Source organism: Cornus florida, unplaced genomic scaffold (genome assembly GCF_030987335.1).
Source record: "Cornus florida cultivar Cherokee Brave unplaced genomic scaffold, ASM3098733v1 CherokeeBrave_3.0.0_Hap2_Chr10, whole genome shotgun sequence".
In the NCBI taxonomy this organism is placed as follows: Eukaryota; Viridiplantae; Streptophyta; class Magnoliopsida; order Cornales; family Cornaceae; genus Cornus; species Cornus florida.
Window position 1 is genome coordinate 49562765 of NW_026775580.1, and position 20479 is coordinate 49583243.

The 20479-nt window shown below is 37.1% G+C and overlaps 1 protein-coding gene and 1 non-coding gene across 2 annotated transcripts; one reads left to right on the forward strand and one right to left on the reverse strand.

Annotated features, from left to right (window-relative positions):
* Positions 1-2470: 2470 nt before the first annotated feature.
* LOC132280542 (small nucleolar RNA R71) lies at positions 2471-2576 on the forward strand. The gene has a single exon (XR_009471595.1). It is a non-coding gene; the product is annotated as a small nucleolar RNA R71 (small nucleolar RNA).
* Positions 2577-13809: 11233 nt separating this feature from the next.
* LOC132278906 (ethylene-responsive transcription factor ERF011-like) lies at positions 13810-14705 on the reverse strand. Its single transcript, XM_059780810.1, has one exon. The coding sequence runs from the start codon at positions 14462-14464 to the stop codon at positions 14051-14053; it is 414 nt and encodes a 137-aa protein (XP_059636793.1). The 5' UTR covers positions 14465-14705; the 3' UTR covers positions 13810-14050.
* Between the last annotated feature and the right edge of the window lie 5774 nt (positions 14706-20479).

Below are 20479 nucleotides of genomic sequence, written 5' to 3' on the forward strand. Positions count from 1 at the left end.
GAACTAATTCTCCCTTGAAATTCTCAACTACTGTAATACCTGTCTTTTTAGGTACTACCTGAGTAAGACTCACCCACTTGCTATCTGAGATAGGGTAGATTATTCCCGTATCTAGCAACTTCATAACTTTCTTCAAAACCACCTCCTTCATATTAGGATTCAATCTTCGTTGGAGTTCCCGAGATGTTCGGGAATCCTCCTCCAAATGAATAGGATGCATGCAAATAGTGGGACTAATTCCTTTCAAATTAGCCACACTCCACCCAATAGCCTCTTTATTTTGCTCAAGAACTTTTAAGAGACTACTTTCTTGGGAACTTGTAAGATTGGAAGCAATGATCACCGAGAGGGTGTCATTTAAACCCAAGAAAACATACTTGAGCTTTTTCGATAGTGGCTTAAGTCAAGCTTAGGTGGCGACTCTAAAAAATGAATAGGCGGAGTACTAGAAAGTGGTGGAAGAGGCTCTAACCTAGATTTTCATAAAGGAAAATCTGTGATAGGAGTGGAATTTAGCAAAGAATTCACTTCAGCTATTGAAGAATCGATATCGAAATCTTCATAATTAAAATGATTCAGACAAGCTTTTAAAAGATCCTTGGATAAAAGAGTTGGGAGTGATTCCTTAACCAACTCATCAATAACATCAAGGAAGAAGCATTCACTTTTATCGTGGGGATGATGAATAGCATTGAAGATGTTTAACTTGACTTTCATATTCCTAAAAGATAAATCAATGACTCCAGTCCTACAGTTAATACAAGCATTTACTGTGGCTAGAAAAGGTCGCCCAAGAATGATTGGAATATACTTTTTGGAATCGTGGACCGGTTCTATATCAAGAACAAGAAAATCGACCGAAAAATAAAACTTATCCACTTTTATGAGTACATCTTCAATAATACCTCGTGGTTGTCTGACAGAACAGTCAGCAAGCTGTAGAACAACTGACGTAGGTTTTAACTCTCCTAAACCTAACTTCTCATACACTGAGTAAGGAATAAGTTAACACTAGCTCCAAGATCAAGAAATGTTCGCTCTATCACATTGTTTCCAATGATGCAAGAAATTGTAGGAGCACCAAGATTTTTAATCTTAAGCGGAGTGTTATACTTAAGAATAGCACTAACATGCTCGGTGAGATAAACTTTCTTAGGAACTTGGCTTTTAGATTTTCTTTTTAGAGTACACAAGTCCTTTAGAAATTTGGAATATGCTGGAATTTGTTTTATAGCATCGAGTAGAGGAAGATTGATTTTGACCTGTTTAAAGACCTCCATCATATTCTGATTTTCTCCCCTTATTTACCAAAGTGGAAGGGTTCCTTAAGACGTTCAGGATAAGACGCTTTTGGCATATAAGCTATCTCAGGGTTAGGAGTATATGAAGATGTGACTCCACCTTCAACTCCTCTTATGGATTATAGAGTAGAATTTGAGGAAACATCCTTGGGATGTGGATTATGAATGATAGGAACAATGGGAATCCTAAGCCTTTCTTTTTCCTCCTGTCCTTTTTCAACTTGGTTATCAACCACTTTTCCACTCCTCAGTGTAGCGATAGCCTGAACTTGCTCGTAATGAATACCTGAGGAATTGGTTTCATCAATCATGCAAGTCTACCCTTTCGGGTTAGCTATTGGTTGATTAGGCAGCTTTCCATTCTCTCTTCGAGATAGAGTACTCGCTATTTGCCCAACTTATACCTTTAGCTTTGCTATGGCTTGAGAATGAGAATTAAGAAGTTGGGTATTGGCTTTAATATCAACAAGAGTATTGAGTACTTGTTCCTCAAAAGCAGAATTTCTAGGAAAGGTGGAAGATTTGGAGCTTGAGCGGGTTGATTCCTAAACTGAGGTGGACGGTAAATACCAGATTGGTTGAAAGAATTGTTTTGTGGCATAGGATTGGATGAATTTTGATACTACCCCTAGGACTGAGGAACAATGGTTCCTTGATTTTGATTACTCCATGATAGATTAGGATGATCTCTCCAGCCAAGATTATATGTAGAAGAATATAGATTATAAGCTGGTCTAGAGAATGTAGCATTCACTTGCTCCTGTGGGATCTCAGATGATTGTCCCAGCATAGGGCAAGTGTCAGCAAAATGATTGGGATTAACATAGATTGAACAAACTTCCTTTGGCAAGGCAGTTTGTGGATTAGCAACAGGAGTGAAGCCGGATGATAAGATTTGATCGAACCTACGGTTCAAGGCTTCTATTTGAGCGGCTAACTCACTAGATTTATCTACCTTATAAATTTTTTCAACCTTATGCATTCCAGGTGAAGACCTAATCCTAAAGGAAGAAGTATGTTGCACTAAGTTTTCACTTAGGGTCTCAAACAGTTCCCAAGCGTCAGCCGGACTCTTACGCAGAAAAGCTCCGTTACTGGATGCATTTACCATGTTTCAATAAGAATCTATAAGACTATCATAGAAAATCTGTATTAAGTGCCATTGAGCAATATCATGGTGTGGACACTTTCTTAGAAGATCATTATATCTCTCCCATGCATCATAGAGCTGTTCTCCCGGGATTTAGGAAAACGCCATGATTTCTATTCTTATTTGTGTGGTTTTACCCACAGTGTAGTATTTCTTCAAGAACTCCTGTTGCAACATGTCCCATGTAGATATAGAATTTGTTGGAAGGGACTGCAACTAAGTTCTTGCTTTGTCCTTGAGAGAGAATTGGAATAGACGCATTCTGAATGAATCATTGGTAAGAGTGGTCAACTTGGTAGTTGAACACAATTCCAAAAACACATCCAAGTGCTTATAAGGATCCTCTGTTACATACCCATGGAAGGTAGGAATCATTTGGATCATAGCAGGCTTGATCTCAAAATGGGTTGCATCAGCATCCGGAAAAACAAAGCACGAAGGAGAAGTATATATGGTAGGAATAAAATGATCCCTCAATTGTGGTTATGGTGGAGGTACAGGTGGATCCCGTTCTCCATTACCATTACCATTATTACCCGGTGCATTACAATGTTCAGTCATGTTATCAGAGGAACTATCTATATTATTCAAATGCTTTTTAAGTTTTCTTAACTGACTCACAGTTCTCTCTATTTCAAGATCATGCACTAAAGGTTTTGACCTAGTTTAGCGAGTTAACATGCACTGGTTCCACTAATCCTAACAGTAGTAACAATAAAATATTCCAAGTAACAGAAAAACAGTAAAAACTCACAAAAAGTTTAATAAACCGAAACTTTTTCTCCCTTAAGCATCTTCGTCCTCACTGCTAATTTGTACTTGAAAAGAAAATGAATTAAGGTGAGATATCAGAAAGTCCGAAGACTAGTAAACCAAAATAAACTAATTAAAAACTAAATTAAAACTAATCTCCCCAGTAACGGCGCCAAAAATTAATGTGTGCCTAATTTTACCACCCGCAATAGGACAATTCCGTGTAGAACAGTGCTATAGAAAGATATGTCGAACCCATAGGGAGATGAGATTTATTTTAGTCTTTAATTTCGTTTTATGGTTTACAGGTAACTTGGTTGGCAAGTTTGTTGGTTTGTCACGATTAAAAACAAACTAAAATTAAACTGTAATATTAAACTAATAAACTAAGTAATCAGATAGAATAATCTTAGGGCTTTGACTTCACCACAATCATCATACTACGGTCAATTGAATCAACTCTAAGAATTTAACCAACTATGTTTTCCAATGAATTGAACTCAATAACATTCATTCAATTCCGATTTTAAAAAAAGATGTTTTACAAAATTCAGTTAACTATAACCTATCTACGGTTAGCGTAGACTATCCACCTACCTACTCTAACTACTTTGTAAACAATCCACCTTTCCTAAGCATAGACTATGAAAATATTCTTTTGCAAAAACGTTAGAATACCATTATATAACCTCTATTCTTGTGTCTGGCAGGGCTCCGCCAGATACCACACAATAAGATAGGTTGAGAATAGATAATAAACCATTACATCTAAGACAAGGGAATAACAGTTTATAATCTACTAAAGCATGAAAACCAATTGAGTTGTCTCAATTGCTCATAATTATATAATCAAAAAAACATTATATATTAACATAATCCCAGAGTTAAAACAATCAAACCATAATATCATATTGGGTTACATCAGTGCCTTAAGAGAGAGATTAGCTACTCATGACGAAGTTGGATGTCATCTGTGTTGGAGTTATCTCCATCGTCACAGACGGCACTTCTCTTCTCAGGATCTTCACTTTCAAGGTTGTAGAAACCCTAAAAGTCACCACGCTACTAGCCTTCTGAATAACACTGTAAAAAGAACTTAAAATTTCGGACCTCTTCTATCAAGGCTTAAGCCTTCTTTTATAGAAGAAAATAGGATCTGGTGGGCTTTTAGGCCTTCTGGCCCATCTGGGATAAGATACGGCTGATAAAGAAAGTAATCCCGTACTTTAAATCTGACATGTCATGGAAGGCTCAAGCTTTAGGAATAGAGGCTCGAGCTTTAGGAACAAGGCTCGAGCTTCTCTGGGTTGATGCTCGAGCTTCAAGAAATGGTGTTCGATCTTCACTTTGACAGTTAGCCAATTTTCTTCAACTATTTTCCGAAGTGTCTTTTTCTTCAACACTTAGAATATTTTTGGGATTGAAATCTGTTAATATTGCTCGATCCAAGCTTCATGGGCTCGAGCACTAGGTACCAGGCTCGAGCATTTGGGACTCCAGGCTCGAGCTTCAATGAATAGTGCTCGATCCTAAAGGTGAGGCACGATACCTGGGAGCATAGCCTTTCAATTAAAATCAACTCTTCAACTTCTGATGCCTCATGCTCGAGCTTGAAGGTCAAGGCTCAAGCACCCTTAGGTAAAGCTCGAGCACCCTAAGGTAAAGCTCGAGCACTAAGGTACAAAGCTCGAGCTTTAATGCCTTATTGACTTTTCTTCTTTTCTTTGTTGTGATGCTCGAGCCTCAACACGTGGGCTCGAGCTCTGGGGCTTGAATTTCTTCAAACTTCACCATTTAAGCTCTCGGCTTTCTCTGAATGACCGCCAATGACTCTGTAAGATTCGATATCATTATAAAGTCCCGGTTTTAACCATTTTTCTGGGAAAGTACCTGTAACCACACATTAAACATAAATCAGTCTAACTATGGATAGAAGTATCACTTTAGACCTTAATATATATATATATATATATATATATATATATATATATATATTTAGGGGCTCGAATATGCATATATTCGGCGCTCATCAATATTAAATTCAAGTTCGATTCCTCTTATATTTTCAGATTCCCTAAGGTTACTCCTAAGAGTCATTTTGAGTGAATTTATGTCAATTGGTTCTTGAAGAGTTGGCAAAGATAATGATCTACGGCCTAACATCAACAACAAAATTCACACAACAAGCACAACACCCCTTGACCATAACATTCACATACAATGTTCCCTTTCTCCTCAATTATCAACAAAACAGAAAATAAATGGTCGTGACAAGGACTTATGCTTTGCAAAACAGAAAAACAGAAATAACTTCAACAAGGGCTTCACAATCAAAAATCACTAATTTATCCACATGTAAAATATTCAAAACTTTTAAAACTAGAACTTTGAAAAACTTACCCAAAATCCTTTAGACTTACAATTTTCAGCTTTTCCTTGGCAAGTCTTGAGTCCCTAAAATCTCACAAAAACATGTAAAACACAAAAACAAAATAGAAAATATACACAAAACAGAATATTCACAATAAAACAAAAGGTAATCTTTAAACCTCAATTACAAAACCGTTTGCAATCCCCAGCAACGGCGCCAAAAATTAGTGTGCAAAATATGTTTACCAATAATAATCAACACTTGCAATAGCACAAATCATTGTAAAATAGGACTATCGTAAGGGTAAATTGAACCACAAGGATTGCTAGTTTATGGCAACCAAGGTTGTAAAATCACTTTATTTGATGAAAGCGGTGTATAAAGTTTAATTTGTTTGTCACTTAGAACTAGAAATTAAAATGTGCATAAAATAGTAAATTGAATGAATTTAAGATGAATTAAACTTATGTAGAAAAAGCGAGGGAAATGAATCCACCACAAACCATATAAACATGCTTGATTGCAATTAACTTAGGGAACAACTTATATATGTGACCATGATATGTAGAAATACATGATTACTACATTATCTTCAAGAAGTTCATACAACCAAGAGTTAAGTATAAACCATCTATGGTTGGCAAGGTTCATCTACCTAAACTAGGTTGTAGCATGAGCCTTCTTCCCTAGGAATGGCCTATCAAATCTCTTACCCTGTATAGTAAATGCATATGTAGTCAAAGACTAAGCGTAATCCATCTACAGTTGGTATGAACCATCTACCTAACTACATTACACTAGGGGTGTAATATGGTTCATCTTTCCTAGGAATGGACTATCAAAACCTTCACAAAACATGCCAAGAAACCATTTCATAATCTCATCTCCATTCTCACTATGAAGATGTAAGCAATATAATCATGAGAAAATACAATCTAAGATAAGATAATAAGTTCAATACAATTATTTATTGAAATGAAGAGCCAGTACAACTTGTGTAAATCTCTAGACTATGAAACTATCATATACATATTTCATTCCCCAAATTAAAATACAACTAGAGCATATTTACAAGGAAGGGTTTCATCACCTCCCTAGGAAGAGAGTTAGTTACCCATAGCAGCAAGGAAGGAAGAGGGTGAAGAACTCAGCCCCTCCATTTTTGAAGCTGGTTCAGCAAAATGCAACCAAAAAGCTCTCCAAAGCTCAATAATTATCTCTCTAGAATTATCCTCTAACAACTCAATAATGTTTTACAATGATCACCATTTCTTAAAATAGGCAAAATGTCTACCAACCCTCATCAATTTCAAGTTCAATGTCCCCTAAAAGCAACTTACCAACAACCTCAATTAAGGAAGGAATCAAATTTAAAGGTTCAAAATGCCAACTCGGTTTACATTGTCTGAACGAGCGCTCGATGCTGATGGTTACCGAACGAGCGTTCAGTTGGCTTTTGGACGAGCGCTTGGTTCTCTTGGTTGCCGAACGAGCGTTCGGATGGCCTTTGGATGAGCACTTAGTTCATGGACAAGCGCTCGGTTCTTTGGACAAGCCTTGGCTCTTTGGTGCTCGGCTGATGGACAAACGCTCGGTTCTACACAAGCGCTCGGCTCTTTGGCGCTAGGCTGATGGACAAGCGCTCGATTCTGGACAAGCTCTTGGTTCTTTGGCAAGCGCTCGGTTCTACACAAGCACTCGGTTCTTTGGCAAGCGCTCAGTTCTACATAAGCCTCGGCTCTTTGGCACTCGGTTCTGCACAAGCGCTCGATTCTTTGGCAAGCGCTCGGCTCTGCACAAGCCCTCGGTTCTGGACAAGCCTCGACTCTTTGGCGCTTGGCTTCGGACAAGCCTCGGCTTCTGCCTTATTTCTCTTGGAAATCATATGATGCTAAGGCCTGGAATGACTTAATCTTCAAAAAGCCTTTAAAACTTTCATTTTATTTCTTTTGCGAAACAAACCTGAAAATACACAAAAACCCGAAACTAAAGATAATCTATATAAAATGATCAAATAACGGACTTAACTAATGTAATTAAGGGTGCTTGAATATGCAATATTCAACATTTATCATGCAGCTACAGTTTTCTGTATATATTGAAAATTATCCTTCACAAGCGTATTTTGGTCTTTGCAAATGTTGAGCATCCATGTGACACGTGTCTTATGGTCCTAGTGTGAGAAAATAAGGCTTGTTATGCATTACTTAGTAGTTAAGCTTGACATGTATTGTTGTGTTTGTATATATATATATATGTAAGCTGTCAAAAGGTAAGGTCACTAGAGGACAAATGTGCAAGCTAGGTGGCAGGGGTATTGCGGTTTTTTGTTCAAGGAATGTCAGGACATTTTCTAGCCAATGATTAAAGAATGATGCCATGTGGATTTCCTCTTTAGGGTAGGATTACTGATCAATGTACCCTATATATATCCTGTTATAGCATTGTGCCTCTTTATGCCTTATGAGTGAGCACCCTTTGAGCTACATTGTGACAAGCACTCGAGACAATAAGAACAATGAGATTTTATTGAGTTATGAGACTTATTTGTGAGCTAATTCATCTCAGTAATCCATATAGCTAATGTGAGTGTGTATTTAAAGATCATGGACAAGGCTCTGTCTTGCTATTTTTTTGGTGCAAAGGACTGGTTCAGAGGTTCATTCCATGTTTGAGGCCATTTCAAAGGTGTCCAGAGGTTGAGGCAAGTTTATTTTACTATTTGACATCTGCAAAATCATTGTTCATACACAAATTCCTGCTGTAGTTCATTTTGACGTCTCAAACCTCCATGTATGCCTTATTTTTTTGGTTTAGCCTTCTGTCATGAGTATATATGTATGTTATCTTGTTGTGAGTTGAACTCATATCATTTAAGCAAGTTTCCATAGTTGATTCAAGACTGTACAAGTTGATATTTGCATAGAGAAATGGTCATTTGGTATTTGGGCCTTTAAACCCTAGGTTTTAGGGTTTTCTGCAAACATAAGCCCTATTGAGCTGTGAAAGTGATATACCTTGCTTGAACCATTGAGAACATCATCTAAGTAGGTGTATAATGTTGATATAAGGTTGATATAAGGTTGAGGGTACCATCTACAGATTTGTGAAAATACAGAATTCTAATTTTACCCCTCTGAGTACAGATTCTGCAGAATGAGGTTTTGCTGCTGTGGTTGATACTTTAAGTTGTATTCTCACTCTTATCTTGTGTAATAGCTTAAGTATTATTGTAATACATCTTTATATATGTATTTGGTAAGTTGTGAGAGCTCATAGGGTCCAAGCAAGGTTGCTTAGGACAGGGGAGTGCATGTGTGCATTGTTGTGAGCTAAGGTGTGTGCGACAGTTGTGTATCTACTTGCATTATAACTAGTGGAAGATTACATTGGTTGTTGCCAAGAACCAAGGTTTTTTATCTCTAGTTGAGTGAGATTTTCCTTGTAAAATCATTGTGTACTTGTGGTTGAATGTAAAAGAACCAATTCACACCCCCCGGGGCTCCTCTCCTCTTGGTTCATTCATTAGGAAAATTTTCCTATCCCGGTTTAAGACCGGACGAGGATGCATAAGTGGATGGAGGGATTGCCCTAATACTTAAGTCAGGCTAAAATGGAGATATGGTCTTGAATAGGTATGGGTAGGACTTCGATGCATTGAAGGAGTCAACCAGTACTTAGCTTAGTTATTTGGCTAAGGAAGGAAGGGGAGAGGCAGATAAGATAGAATATCAGTTGTTCTTAGAAGAGAGAAAACAGTAGAATTAAAGGGGCTTGAAACTTCTGAGAGAGTGCTTTGCGATCCGGCTCACTCGTCTAAAACTACCTTTGGAAGAGGAGAGGTGGGTTAGGTATCTCCCAGGCAGCCCACATACATGGAGGGAAGAAGAGAATGTGGTTTTGGGAGGGGGGTGTATTTGCTCAATGATCTAATAGCTTTGGTTAGAGAAAATCCCAAAATGGCATAGTTAAATGATTGCTTAGCTTAAGTATGGATTTCGCGCAACGGATTGAATCGAGGAACTGAGCAAGTTACCAATACCGGCACAGCTCCCGCTGAAGCAATTGTAGACCAATTGTGGGTAACCCACGGTCTGGGCACCCTTGATTTAGTATAATAAGAACGATTACTCATGGTCAAGAATTTGTGGCCCCGACCAAGTTCCAAAGGCTATTTCTCCAAAATCTTAACCATGAGTTGTAACTGACTGCTTATGGTCAAGGGTAATCTAAGTTGGTCTCTATGAACCTTCATGTTCAGTGGTTAAGTCTTGGATAACCTTGCTATGTGGCTCTCATTTTTGTATTAAATTCATTAAATAGTATAACTATTGTATTGTCTTTTAGTTAGATACCAGTGTTTTTGCCATAAAAGGCACACTTTTCTGTTTTTGTTTTCTTGCATATATCAACCCTAGAAATCAGGATGTAGAATAAATTGTGTCGACTTTATCATTAATTTTTGCTTATAGGAAAATCTTATTCATTTATTATCTTACATGTATTAGACACCTTAAATGAGGAGACCTCATCCCCACTGTTTTATTAAGCACACTTTGCATCGTTGTAAGTTATCCTGTCCCGTTCGGTGTTTCCTGTTTTTGAAGGAAGAAAGGATTTCGTGGGTGACCTGCTTCTATGGGTGTTTAGCAGAGATTATTTTCCAATAATAGCTTCGTTATATAAAAATTTGCTTTTTTACTTGGATGTAATTACTACAAAATATAACTGCTATCCACCATCAGGGAAAAAAAAAAACTTTAATGGGCCCCATGGTACCATCCATTAACTAAATACAGGCATGTAGTGATAGGACCTACTGAAATAGATTCATTTAAAAAAAAAAAATAGATGCATTTTTACTTATGTGATAAGATATAATATAATTGATGGCATGGTACTCCCCGTGCCAGGAAGATATTCTCCACGACCAAACCACCATTGCTGTTACCCTTGCACCACCACCATATTGTGCACTTTCGAGGTGTAATTGCATGTGGCCCTCCTTCAGGTAGATATATATTTACATCAAATTTCTTTTGCATTTTGAGAGGGATTTACTCAGGCATTGGCAATGGTTATTCATTCGTAAATATTAAAAGTTCTCAAAGCTGGGTTTCTCATCTCAAATGTGTCGGTGTGGATTTTTAGTATTTTTACCTGATTTAACTTTGCCTAAAAAAATGATGGTTGTTTTGATAGAATTGATTGCTTTCAGTAGATTCCATGTTGTCCATACCTTCATGCTTTTATGTTGAATTTGGATGCGAAAATAAGGAATACAAATAGAAAAAAAGAAAAAGAGAAAAATGGAGAACACAGGCATATACATGGACATGGTTCGACACTAAGACTTACATCCATAGACAAAAAGCCACCAAATATTACATTTCTATTATTCAGATATGTTTTGTTTGAGTACAGAGTGTGTATAGGCACGATAAAGATAAAAAAAAATATAAAAAGTGTACAATAATCAAAGAAGACACCTTAATTGGTGGAAGATTTTACTTTACGATTATATAAAAATATTTATATATTTTAAGATATTAATAATTATTTTGGATGTATCGGTGCATACGTTTTGGAAACATTCTATGTGACAGCATGATATTACTTTAAATTGTCACTTCTTGCTTCAATTTTTCCTCCAATAGGGACAGGTGTATTACTTTGAATGGCCATTATGATAACGCTTGTTCCTTACACAATGTGGTCTGTTTTTTATTATTATGAACTTGTTCCTATATGATGAAGGGAAATAGATAAAATCATTATCCCAAAACAAGCTGTCCTGATTAATATTGTTTTTGTAGCATTAAAATTTCTGTGATAAAATTAGTTAACCTCATTTCTTATATCTCATTGGGTACTTTTTGCTAGGAAAATGGTATTAAAGAAGCTCCTTTATTGTTTAGAATCTAGGATTTTACTAATTACTTTTTTCCCTTTAATTATGATTTATGGTTTTAAGAATGTTGTCTATAATTTATCATGTATTTTTTCTTTAGGTAAGTGTTTTTTTTTTTTTTTTTTTTTTTTAAGGCGACGGGATGTGAGACACCCCAAACATCATACCCTCAACCAGATGGCTTCAGGTGCAACTTGCGCTCAAAGACTTTATGGTTCACGAAATTATACAATTTACAACAAGTATCGCATTTCACTACAGTTATCAATTTATCATGTATTTTACCTAACATAAACAAACAAACAAAAAAATTCCCCAGCAAGTATACATGAACAACAATTTATACCAAGTTCTATCTATACTGTGAACAATAGTTTATACGAAGTTCTCTCTATACTATTTTCAGTTAAGCATTATGAAAATTATTCTCATGTGTTATGTGAGCCAAAAATACATGTTCTCGCGGGCTGATTACTTAAACATCTTGCAGCTCCCTAAATCTTGTGTGCACAATGCAAATTAGAGAATTAGTGAGGAATGACGTGAATAAGTGGAAAACTTTTGTCCATCTGTTGAAGCTTTTGGTTATTTCTAGTTTTCGAACTTTATTTGTTCGATTTAATTTCTTCTGAAAATGACTATAGCCCCTACTTCAATGCATCGAATGAATGATTAATGACTTGTGAATATGCCATGCTTACATTTACAGCTGCCAAGGCGTGAGATCAGAGGTTTGAGGGCTAAAAATTCACACACACAGTCTCTGGCAATGTCAAGGTATTGCTTCTCCTTTACAAGTCATGTCACAGTCATAATATGTTTTCTTGCATTAATTGAGTTCATAAGAAAGAGCCATATTACCAAACCTGAAAGTGATTCCTAAACCATATCAGGCGATTTAGACATGGAGCCTCACGTGTCGTGGAGATCGAATAACGACTTCATTAAATTGGCTTTTGGGGATAGCTTCATTTTCGGATAACTTGTTTTCAGATTGGAAGATTATAGAGTTGGTGTGAATTGATTATCAACGTACCCTTTCTATGCTTTTACATTCTATGCAACCAATTATTCAGGAATGTGAATCAAATCTTCTATTTGGAATTCATACATGAATGTATATGATGCACACATATAATTATCAAATGGAATATACTATGCCTGAGAATACCGAATCAGCGTCTTGAAGTTCGAACTATATATATATATATATATATATATATATATTATCCATGCATATATTTACATATCACTAAGATTTTATTTTGTTCAACCGACCATGTAATTGTTTAGTTTTCAACAGATCTCGTCTACCAGTACTGAGTCTACTGACAGCCGACTGAACAATATTTACATGTATAGGTGAGCAAATCCTCCGAAATATCTGGTGTAACTTTATGTCAATTATTACTAGTAAACATTATCTCATCACTCATAAACAATATGGAACATATTTTTAACTACAATATATATATATATATATATATATATATATATATTTAAAATAAAATAAAAAATGAAACATTTCTAATTCATTTTTTTTTTAATTCAAAACGTAAAAAATAAAAAATAAAAAAAAAAGTTCAAAATATGATTGGAGTACAGTTGGGTTGGCGCAGATACTGTGCCATAAAGGAACACTAGAAAAAGAATTGTGGGAGGGAAAGTAGAAAAGAGACTTAGAAAAAGAATTGTGGGAGGGAAAGTAGAAAAGAGACTTAGACTAGTTTATTAGTTTTGGTCTACATACAGATCATATTGGTAGGCCAGGTCACATGTACAACTGTAATACAAATACTTAGACGGAACATATTATACATGGAACCGAAAAAACATTTTATAAACAGAAAAACTAGTCACCGCCCACCTTCCACCACTCACCGCCCACTACTTGACAATCTTTCCACAGCTTCCACCATCTCGTGACAATGACAATCTCCCTCATCCAGGACCACCTCTCTCTCTCTCTCTCTATATACATATACAGAGTATATAGACATATATATATATTATGTGTATATCTATATTTGATGTTGTGTGTTCAGGCACGTCACAAGAACCGGTTTGGACACCAAACTCGGCCTTATCTTCTTATCAACTAGTTTGGTTTGGCGTCTGAACCATCATCGCAGTTTCTTATCTCCACATGCATGACCATGACCCATTGACCATTACAACAGCTTTCCTCCACAAATTAATACTAATATATATATATATTGGAACTGAAATTATGGATCAAAATTTCTTCCAAGGCCTTGAATTTCATAAACACGGTTTAAAAAAAAAAAAAAAAAAGAACAAATTAATTAACTTGAAACCGAAATAAACTAATAAAACGCCCTTATGCTCTGTGTTGTTACAACTATGAAATTGAATCCGAATATGGAAAGAAGTTTCACCACTTTAAATTAAAGCAATCCCTTAGGATTACATCCAAGACATCTCAATATGACAATTCTGTCATGAACATGAAACCCTAGCTCCGACGTCGGTGTGGTCTCTGCATCGTAGTAGCTCTCATATGTTGGATGATGATGGTAAAATTAAACTAGTTGTTTCTCTTCTCACTCATCATCGGAGTTTTCGGGATCAGGGAATCGGTTCAAGTCCGGCTTCTCCAAAACCCGGTTCAGATTCTCCTCCGGTGATGCACGGCCGGCGCTTTGGATAGCATCAACCCTAGCTCCGACCTCGGTGGCTCTCTTCCGTATTGAAGCCGCAGACATGTCTTGGACCTCGTCTTCCTGAACTATATATTCCGGGAAGTTCAGCTTCGCCGACCGGCCTCGGAGGTAGAACACGGCGGTGTCGTAGGCACGCGCTGCCGCCACCGGCGAGGAGTAGGAACCAAGCCAAATCCTTGACCTCTTGTTGGGTTCTCTTATCTCAGCCACCCACTTCCCCCACTTCCTCATCCTTATCCCTCTGTACGGCTTCTCTTTTCTTTTCTCTCTGCTTGAACAACACTCTCCTGCCATTAGAAAAAGAGAAAAAAACACACACACATACACAACCCTCTCTCTCGTAGTTTCAGAAGAAACAATCAGTTATAACCCTAAAACAGAATCTTACACTGTCCTAGAAACCGCCTCCCTCCAGACCCATATGTTAGTATTTATATTTAGTATTGTGTTATAGAGAGGGATAGGGGGTTATATATATATATGTGTGTGTGTGTGTATGTGACTGTGTGTAATGTATTACTCCTGTATAATATACTATATGTATATGTGAATTTAGGAGTGCATAGACAGCACGCATTGGTTTCTTACTTGGCTGCTAGTGTGCCGTCTGGGCACGGCCGCCACGTTGATCTTCCTTAAAGATAAGTACAAAATAGGTCGACATAATCCATCATCACTTAGTTTCTCTCTCTTAAATTTGTTAGTTTCTCTCTCTATATTCCACGTAGAGCGGTTTTAATGTGGGGGCATGTGAGGGTTGTTTGGGTATTGCCGACGTGGATATATATATATATATATATGTTTCCACTTCTATTACGCAATCTCAAATCATGGATGGTCCTGCTTTATTGTGCTAATAATAATATCAGGTTGTGTTTGTCAAACGCAAATAAAGAAACGACTTTTAGTTTGGTTAGTTTATGCGATGATAGGTGGGCTTTGTGGTCAAGTGGGTGGAAATTTAGAGAGAGAAAGTGCGTAAGATATAGTTAGTTTATATGTTGTGGGTTAGAGAGAGAGAGAGAGAGAGAGAGAGACTAGTAGTAGTAGTAGGTCGGTGGTGGATGGTAGAATGGGTGATTGGTTTGAGAATTAAGAGTGGCTTTAATTCCACGCAATGACGAATCCATGAAGAGAATTAGTACCTTGTTTGCTTCACTCTTCTTTATACCTCCCCTTTCAACAAGAGAAAGGTAATGTCGGTGGAGATGGTTGAGTTTGAGATTTTATTTTATTTTATTTTGTTTTTGGTAAAGATTAACTCGCCTACTAACCACTTTAAACTCTCCAATAGTTTGTAAACTTCGAATGCTCACGTGACTTTTATTTGACTAAATGTCAATTTTTAATGACAATCACCAAAGTGAGAAGTTGCAATGTTTTTTTATAGAGCAGGCCAGTTCTAAGTTTTTGGGAGCTTATGCGAAAAATAAATCGGGACCCTACTTGACATAGTGTCACGAGCGGATTCCTAAGATGCTTGAAGTAAGGAAAACACGCATGTTGATTGGCGAAGAGCAGAGTTTGACTGAGAATGGTTCCGAGAAGGAGTGTGCAGGATCATAGGATGATACCTCTTCAGAGTTCAAGCAGGTCAACTCGGTTCAGTTCGAATAGCTTGTTGCTGGTCGTGAACTTGACTATAAAAAAGGGAGTTGGCCATCCCTGCACAAACTGGTCAGGAGCTGGCCGGAGCCATTCTCCTGATAAGGCCAAGGCAGGATGAAACCAGTCAGCATGTGTCCTCGAGAAGGCAAGTCTTAGTGGCTGACCAAGGTGCTTACGCGAGTTGAAGCAACGCCTTGGTGCCGCACGGGCAGTGCCACTGCGCCAAATCTCTAGGCCCGTGACATATGGTATCAAAGCAGGACTTAGGGTAAGCACAAAGGTGTGCCCCCTCGTCGATCCGGGGTCTAAGAATGAAGAAGGTGCACTGAAGTTTCGTCAATGGGGAATCAATGCAGTTGGAGGAGAGCCTCCATCTCCCCAAGAAGAAGCGTGTTTTGAAGTTGCGCAACGAAAGGCCTTGCGCACTAAAGTTCGTGCGAGCTCCTTAGGTGATGCAAACTGTGAAGAAGGGCAGGCATCAAGTCGACATGAGGCTCTTGCTTGCTCGGGATGTCGCGGAGGTGGCATGACGGAGAGTCACGTCCTAGAGGAGTGGACGTTCCCTTGGTCCGAGACCTATCATTGGGCAAGTGCAGTGTAAAGGGCTGCACAAGGAAGTGATGATGGGAAGGCGAGCATATCGCTTGGAGGCAGACTTTAGAAAGGAGTGGACGCAGTAGAGCAGCGCCGTGCTGCGACAAGGGCGTCGCAGGATTTAGGTGGGGGAGAGTGTCACGACGAATTTCTAAGACGCTTGAAGCACGGAAGACACACATATTGGTTAGCGAAGAACAGAGTTTGATTGGGAATGGTTCCAGGGAAGGGGCGTGTAGGACCACAAGATGGTACCTCTTCAAAGTTCAAGCAGGTCGACGCGGTTCAGTTCGAGGAGCTTGTCGCTAGTCGTAGACTTAACTATAAAGAAAGAAGTTGGCCATTCCTGCACAAACTAGTTAGAAGCTGGAGTCGTTCCCCTGATGAGGTTAAGGTAGGCTGAAACCAGTCAGCATGTATCTTCAGGAGGGCATGTCTTGATGGATGACCAGGGTGCTTGCACGAGTTGAAGCAACACCTTGGTGCCGCATGGGCCGTGCAGCTGCACCAAATCTCTAAGTTCGTGACAATAGTCTCCAAATTATAGGAAAACCAAAAAGTGATCAAGAATCCATTTTCCATTGATTGAGTGGTCATAGTGCAATGGTAAATTTCAATTTTATTTATTTATTTATTTTTGTTCTGTACTAAAATTAAATCAACATATGATGGGTATAAACATTGACCTTTCTCTCTCCTTTTGATCACTAATCGATATCAGTAAATCAACGTGTGTTGGGGGTATATCATATTCTCTTCCACTTAGTGGGCCTAAGTTTATTAAAATATATATATATATATATATTACAAGTGGGCTCGCTCGATAGGGTTGTATGGGCTGCATTAAAAAGAAGTCAAATTAGGCTATATTCTTTTCCACTCAGATTAGGTCTAAGTTTATAAAAATAAAATAAAAAAGAATTAAGTTACAAGGGGGTTGTATTAAAAAAATAAGCTTTATTTACATGGGCCCTTCACCAACTAAGCTGCAATCCATTTTACAAATAAAATATTTTTCACATTATATATACTATATAAATGGGCTCACAAAAAAATAATAATAATAATAATAAAATAAAATATAATTTGGAGGCCCTCCAAAATTGGGGCTCTGTGCAGTGACATCACCCAAGGGCTGGCCCTAGCTTTGGTAGTAGGCTTTTGTCTTAAGGGGAACTTGAACACCCACCTCTCACTCTACCATTAGGCTACAAGACCCTTGATTTATAATACACAACTTTTTATTATCTCATAATCTAATTATATTATGTTTAATGAACTTATATTCCTTATCATCATTTAGCTTAGATTAATCGTAAGCTCTTATGTTAGGTCTGCAATTTGGACGGGTTGGGGGTATAACTTGAGCCCAACCCGACATGAAATATTCGATCATTACCCAATTTTAACCCGAATTTCAACCTTAACTACTCAACCCGAGTCCAATCAATAACTTAGAAACTATTGATGCTTGTGTATCAATTGGCCAAGCTCGAACTAGCCATCTAAGGAGAATACCTTAAAAGGACTGATAAATTTGAGAATTGCAAGTAACTTTTCGGTTAAAGAATAATGATATTCAAGTTCATTAATTTATAATTTTTTGACATATTGCCTTACTGGACAAATTTTCTATGCAAACTGATGAATTTGGGCATGCTAGGTTCACGAGCACAATTTTTTATTTATTTAAAAAAAAAAAAAAAAAAACATGAGCACATTTCTAGTAGTTTCTTTTTTTTTAAAATCCCCTTCTACTTTCAACATATGGCAACAAATCCCTTGCAGAAAATAATTTGAAAAAAAACCCTCCTAACTATTCAATCGCAAAGTAATGTTATTATGATGAAAATACCCCTAAATATAAATTTAAGAAAAATAGGTTCTTTTAATATAAAATTAAAAGTAATACAAATAACTCGTCTGGCATGGTGGTGTTAAAAAGAATTTGAAACTCTTTTTAATGGTGCGTCAATAAGAAAATGAAAATACCTTGGAATAAATTTTAAATTTTTCTTAATTTTTAAAAAAAAAAATTGAAAACAAAAAGAAAATCTAAAATGAAAATCATTTTAAAACCACCTACATTTTCTTAAGTTTTTATTAAAGGGTATTTTAGTATTATAACTTCACTTTAATGGTATGCATTCTTTTGAAAAAAATTAAAGTTCTAATTTATTAGATACTTAGGGAGTTTTATGTAAAAAAAAAATTTTAGGGGGGTATCTGGCAAAAAATTAAAAGTAAAGGGGGGAGGTATAGAGAAAAGTGCAGAAAACCGCTAAAGTATACTCCGCGTAGCACTTTTACCCCCCCTATTTGAAAAAGTGTGCAAAAAACACCAGCCCCTAATCTTTTCACATTGTACAAAAATACATCTCAATTAGAAATCTGATATAAATTAGTATTGTAATATCCGTTTTGCCTTTTTTCTCTTCCGAAAATGTCCAAAATGATATATATGCTATTAATTTCATAGTATAGGGGTGTTATGTGCATATTACCTTATATTTAAAAATAAATAAATAAATAAATAAAATAATTCTCTATATATAACTCTAAACCTTTTTTTAAAAAAAAACTTTGAGAATTTGTATAATAAGGATTTGAATTTTTTGTGATTTCGGTTTACTGTTTTCTTTTTCTTTTTTTTCTTTATTTTATTTTTTTTCATTCCAGCACTTTTAAACACACACACACACACACAAAAAAAAAAAAAAAAAAAAAAAAAAAAAAAAAAAAAAAAAAAGAAAAAAAAAAAAAAAAAATCTATTGGTTGAGTTTGCCTACAACAACAGCTATAAGACGAGCATTGAGATGGCTCCATTTGAAGTGTTGTATGATAGACCTTACAGGTTACCGGTTTGTTGGACTGAGATAGGCGAGGCAGGCATTTTAGGACCGGACGTCATGCACGAGACTACGGAGAAAGTCAAGCTCATTAGACAGAGATTACTCACGGCCCAAAGCTAACAAAAGAGCTATGTGGATAAACGGAGACAACCGTTATCTTTTGAGGTGGGAGACCACGTTTTCCTTAAGGTCTTGCCACAGAAAGGATTGATGAAGTTCGAGAAGAATGGCAAGTTGTCATCACGATTCATTGGCCCATTTGAGATTTTAGAGTGCATCGGCCAGGAAGGTTGCATATCGGTTAGCATTACCATCACACATAGACTGAGTCCATAATATTTTCCACGTATCTATGCTTCGGAAGTATGAGCCAGATCCATCACACGTTTTGTGTTGGGTTGACGTCGAGGTTGACAAGGACGTAACCTATGAAGAGTGACCGGTCCAGATTCTTGACAGACAGGACAAAGTATTGAGGGACAAGACGATACCATTAGTAAAGGTTTTATGGCATCATCACAATGTGGAGGAGGCGACTTGGGAACTAAAATAGGAGGTTCGTTCCATGTATCCCAACTTGTTCTCATCTCTAGGTACGGCTTGATTTCGGGGACGAAATCCTTTTAAGTTTGGGAGATTGTAATGTCTTGGATTTTTTTCGTATTTTTTGGATTTTTCTTTTATTTATTTTTTGCACCTCATTTTGCGTGCCACATGGGTCCCCGAGGGTCATTTGGGACATTTTCTTGAGTTCAGGAGTTTTAGAAATGCATTTTGATTACTTTGAGCAATTTATAATTGACGGGATCAATTTTAGAGTTTTTCGGAGTCGGAATTGACTTTTGTGCTCTGGAATCTTTTCCCGATTTTTCCTTAATGTTTATTATTGGCATGTTATATATATATATATATGAAGATATATATGGGACATCGATTGTAAAGAGATAGGCAATTGGGTAACTCTAGCTAATATGGCTTGACATTTGGCACAATGATGGCCACATCTTCAATTTGAAGACTTGGCCAACACCCCCTCCTAGCTTCCTCCATTCTCGACCAAACCCTCTCTCTCTCTCTCTCTCTCTCTGTAACTTTCTCTTTCTCTTTATATATCTATACATACACACATATGCCTCCATGATTTGAAGCCAAACTCGAGGGGTTTAGGGTGGGATTTTGTTAAGACCATAGAAGGGAAAGTTGGAGTGCTTGGCAAGAGTGCACTTTTATTTGAGACCAATCTTGCACATACTT

Bases quoted from the DNA above. Each gene is read 5' to 3' on its own strand.
- LOC132278906 (XM_059780810.1), bottom strand. From the start codon at position 14,464: ATGGCAGGAGAGTGTTGTTCAAGCAGAGAGAAAAGAAAAGAGAAGCCG.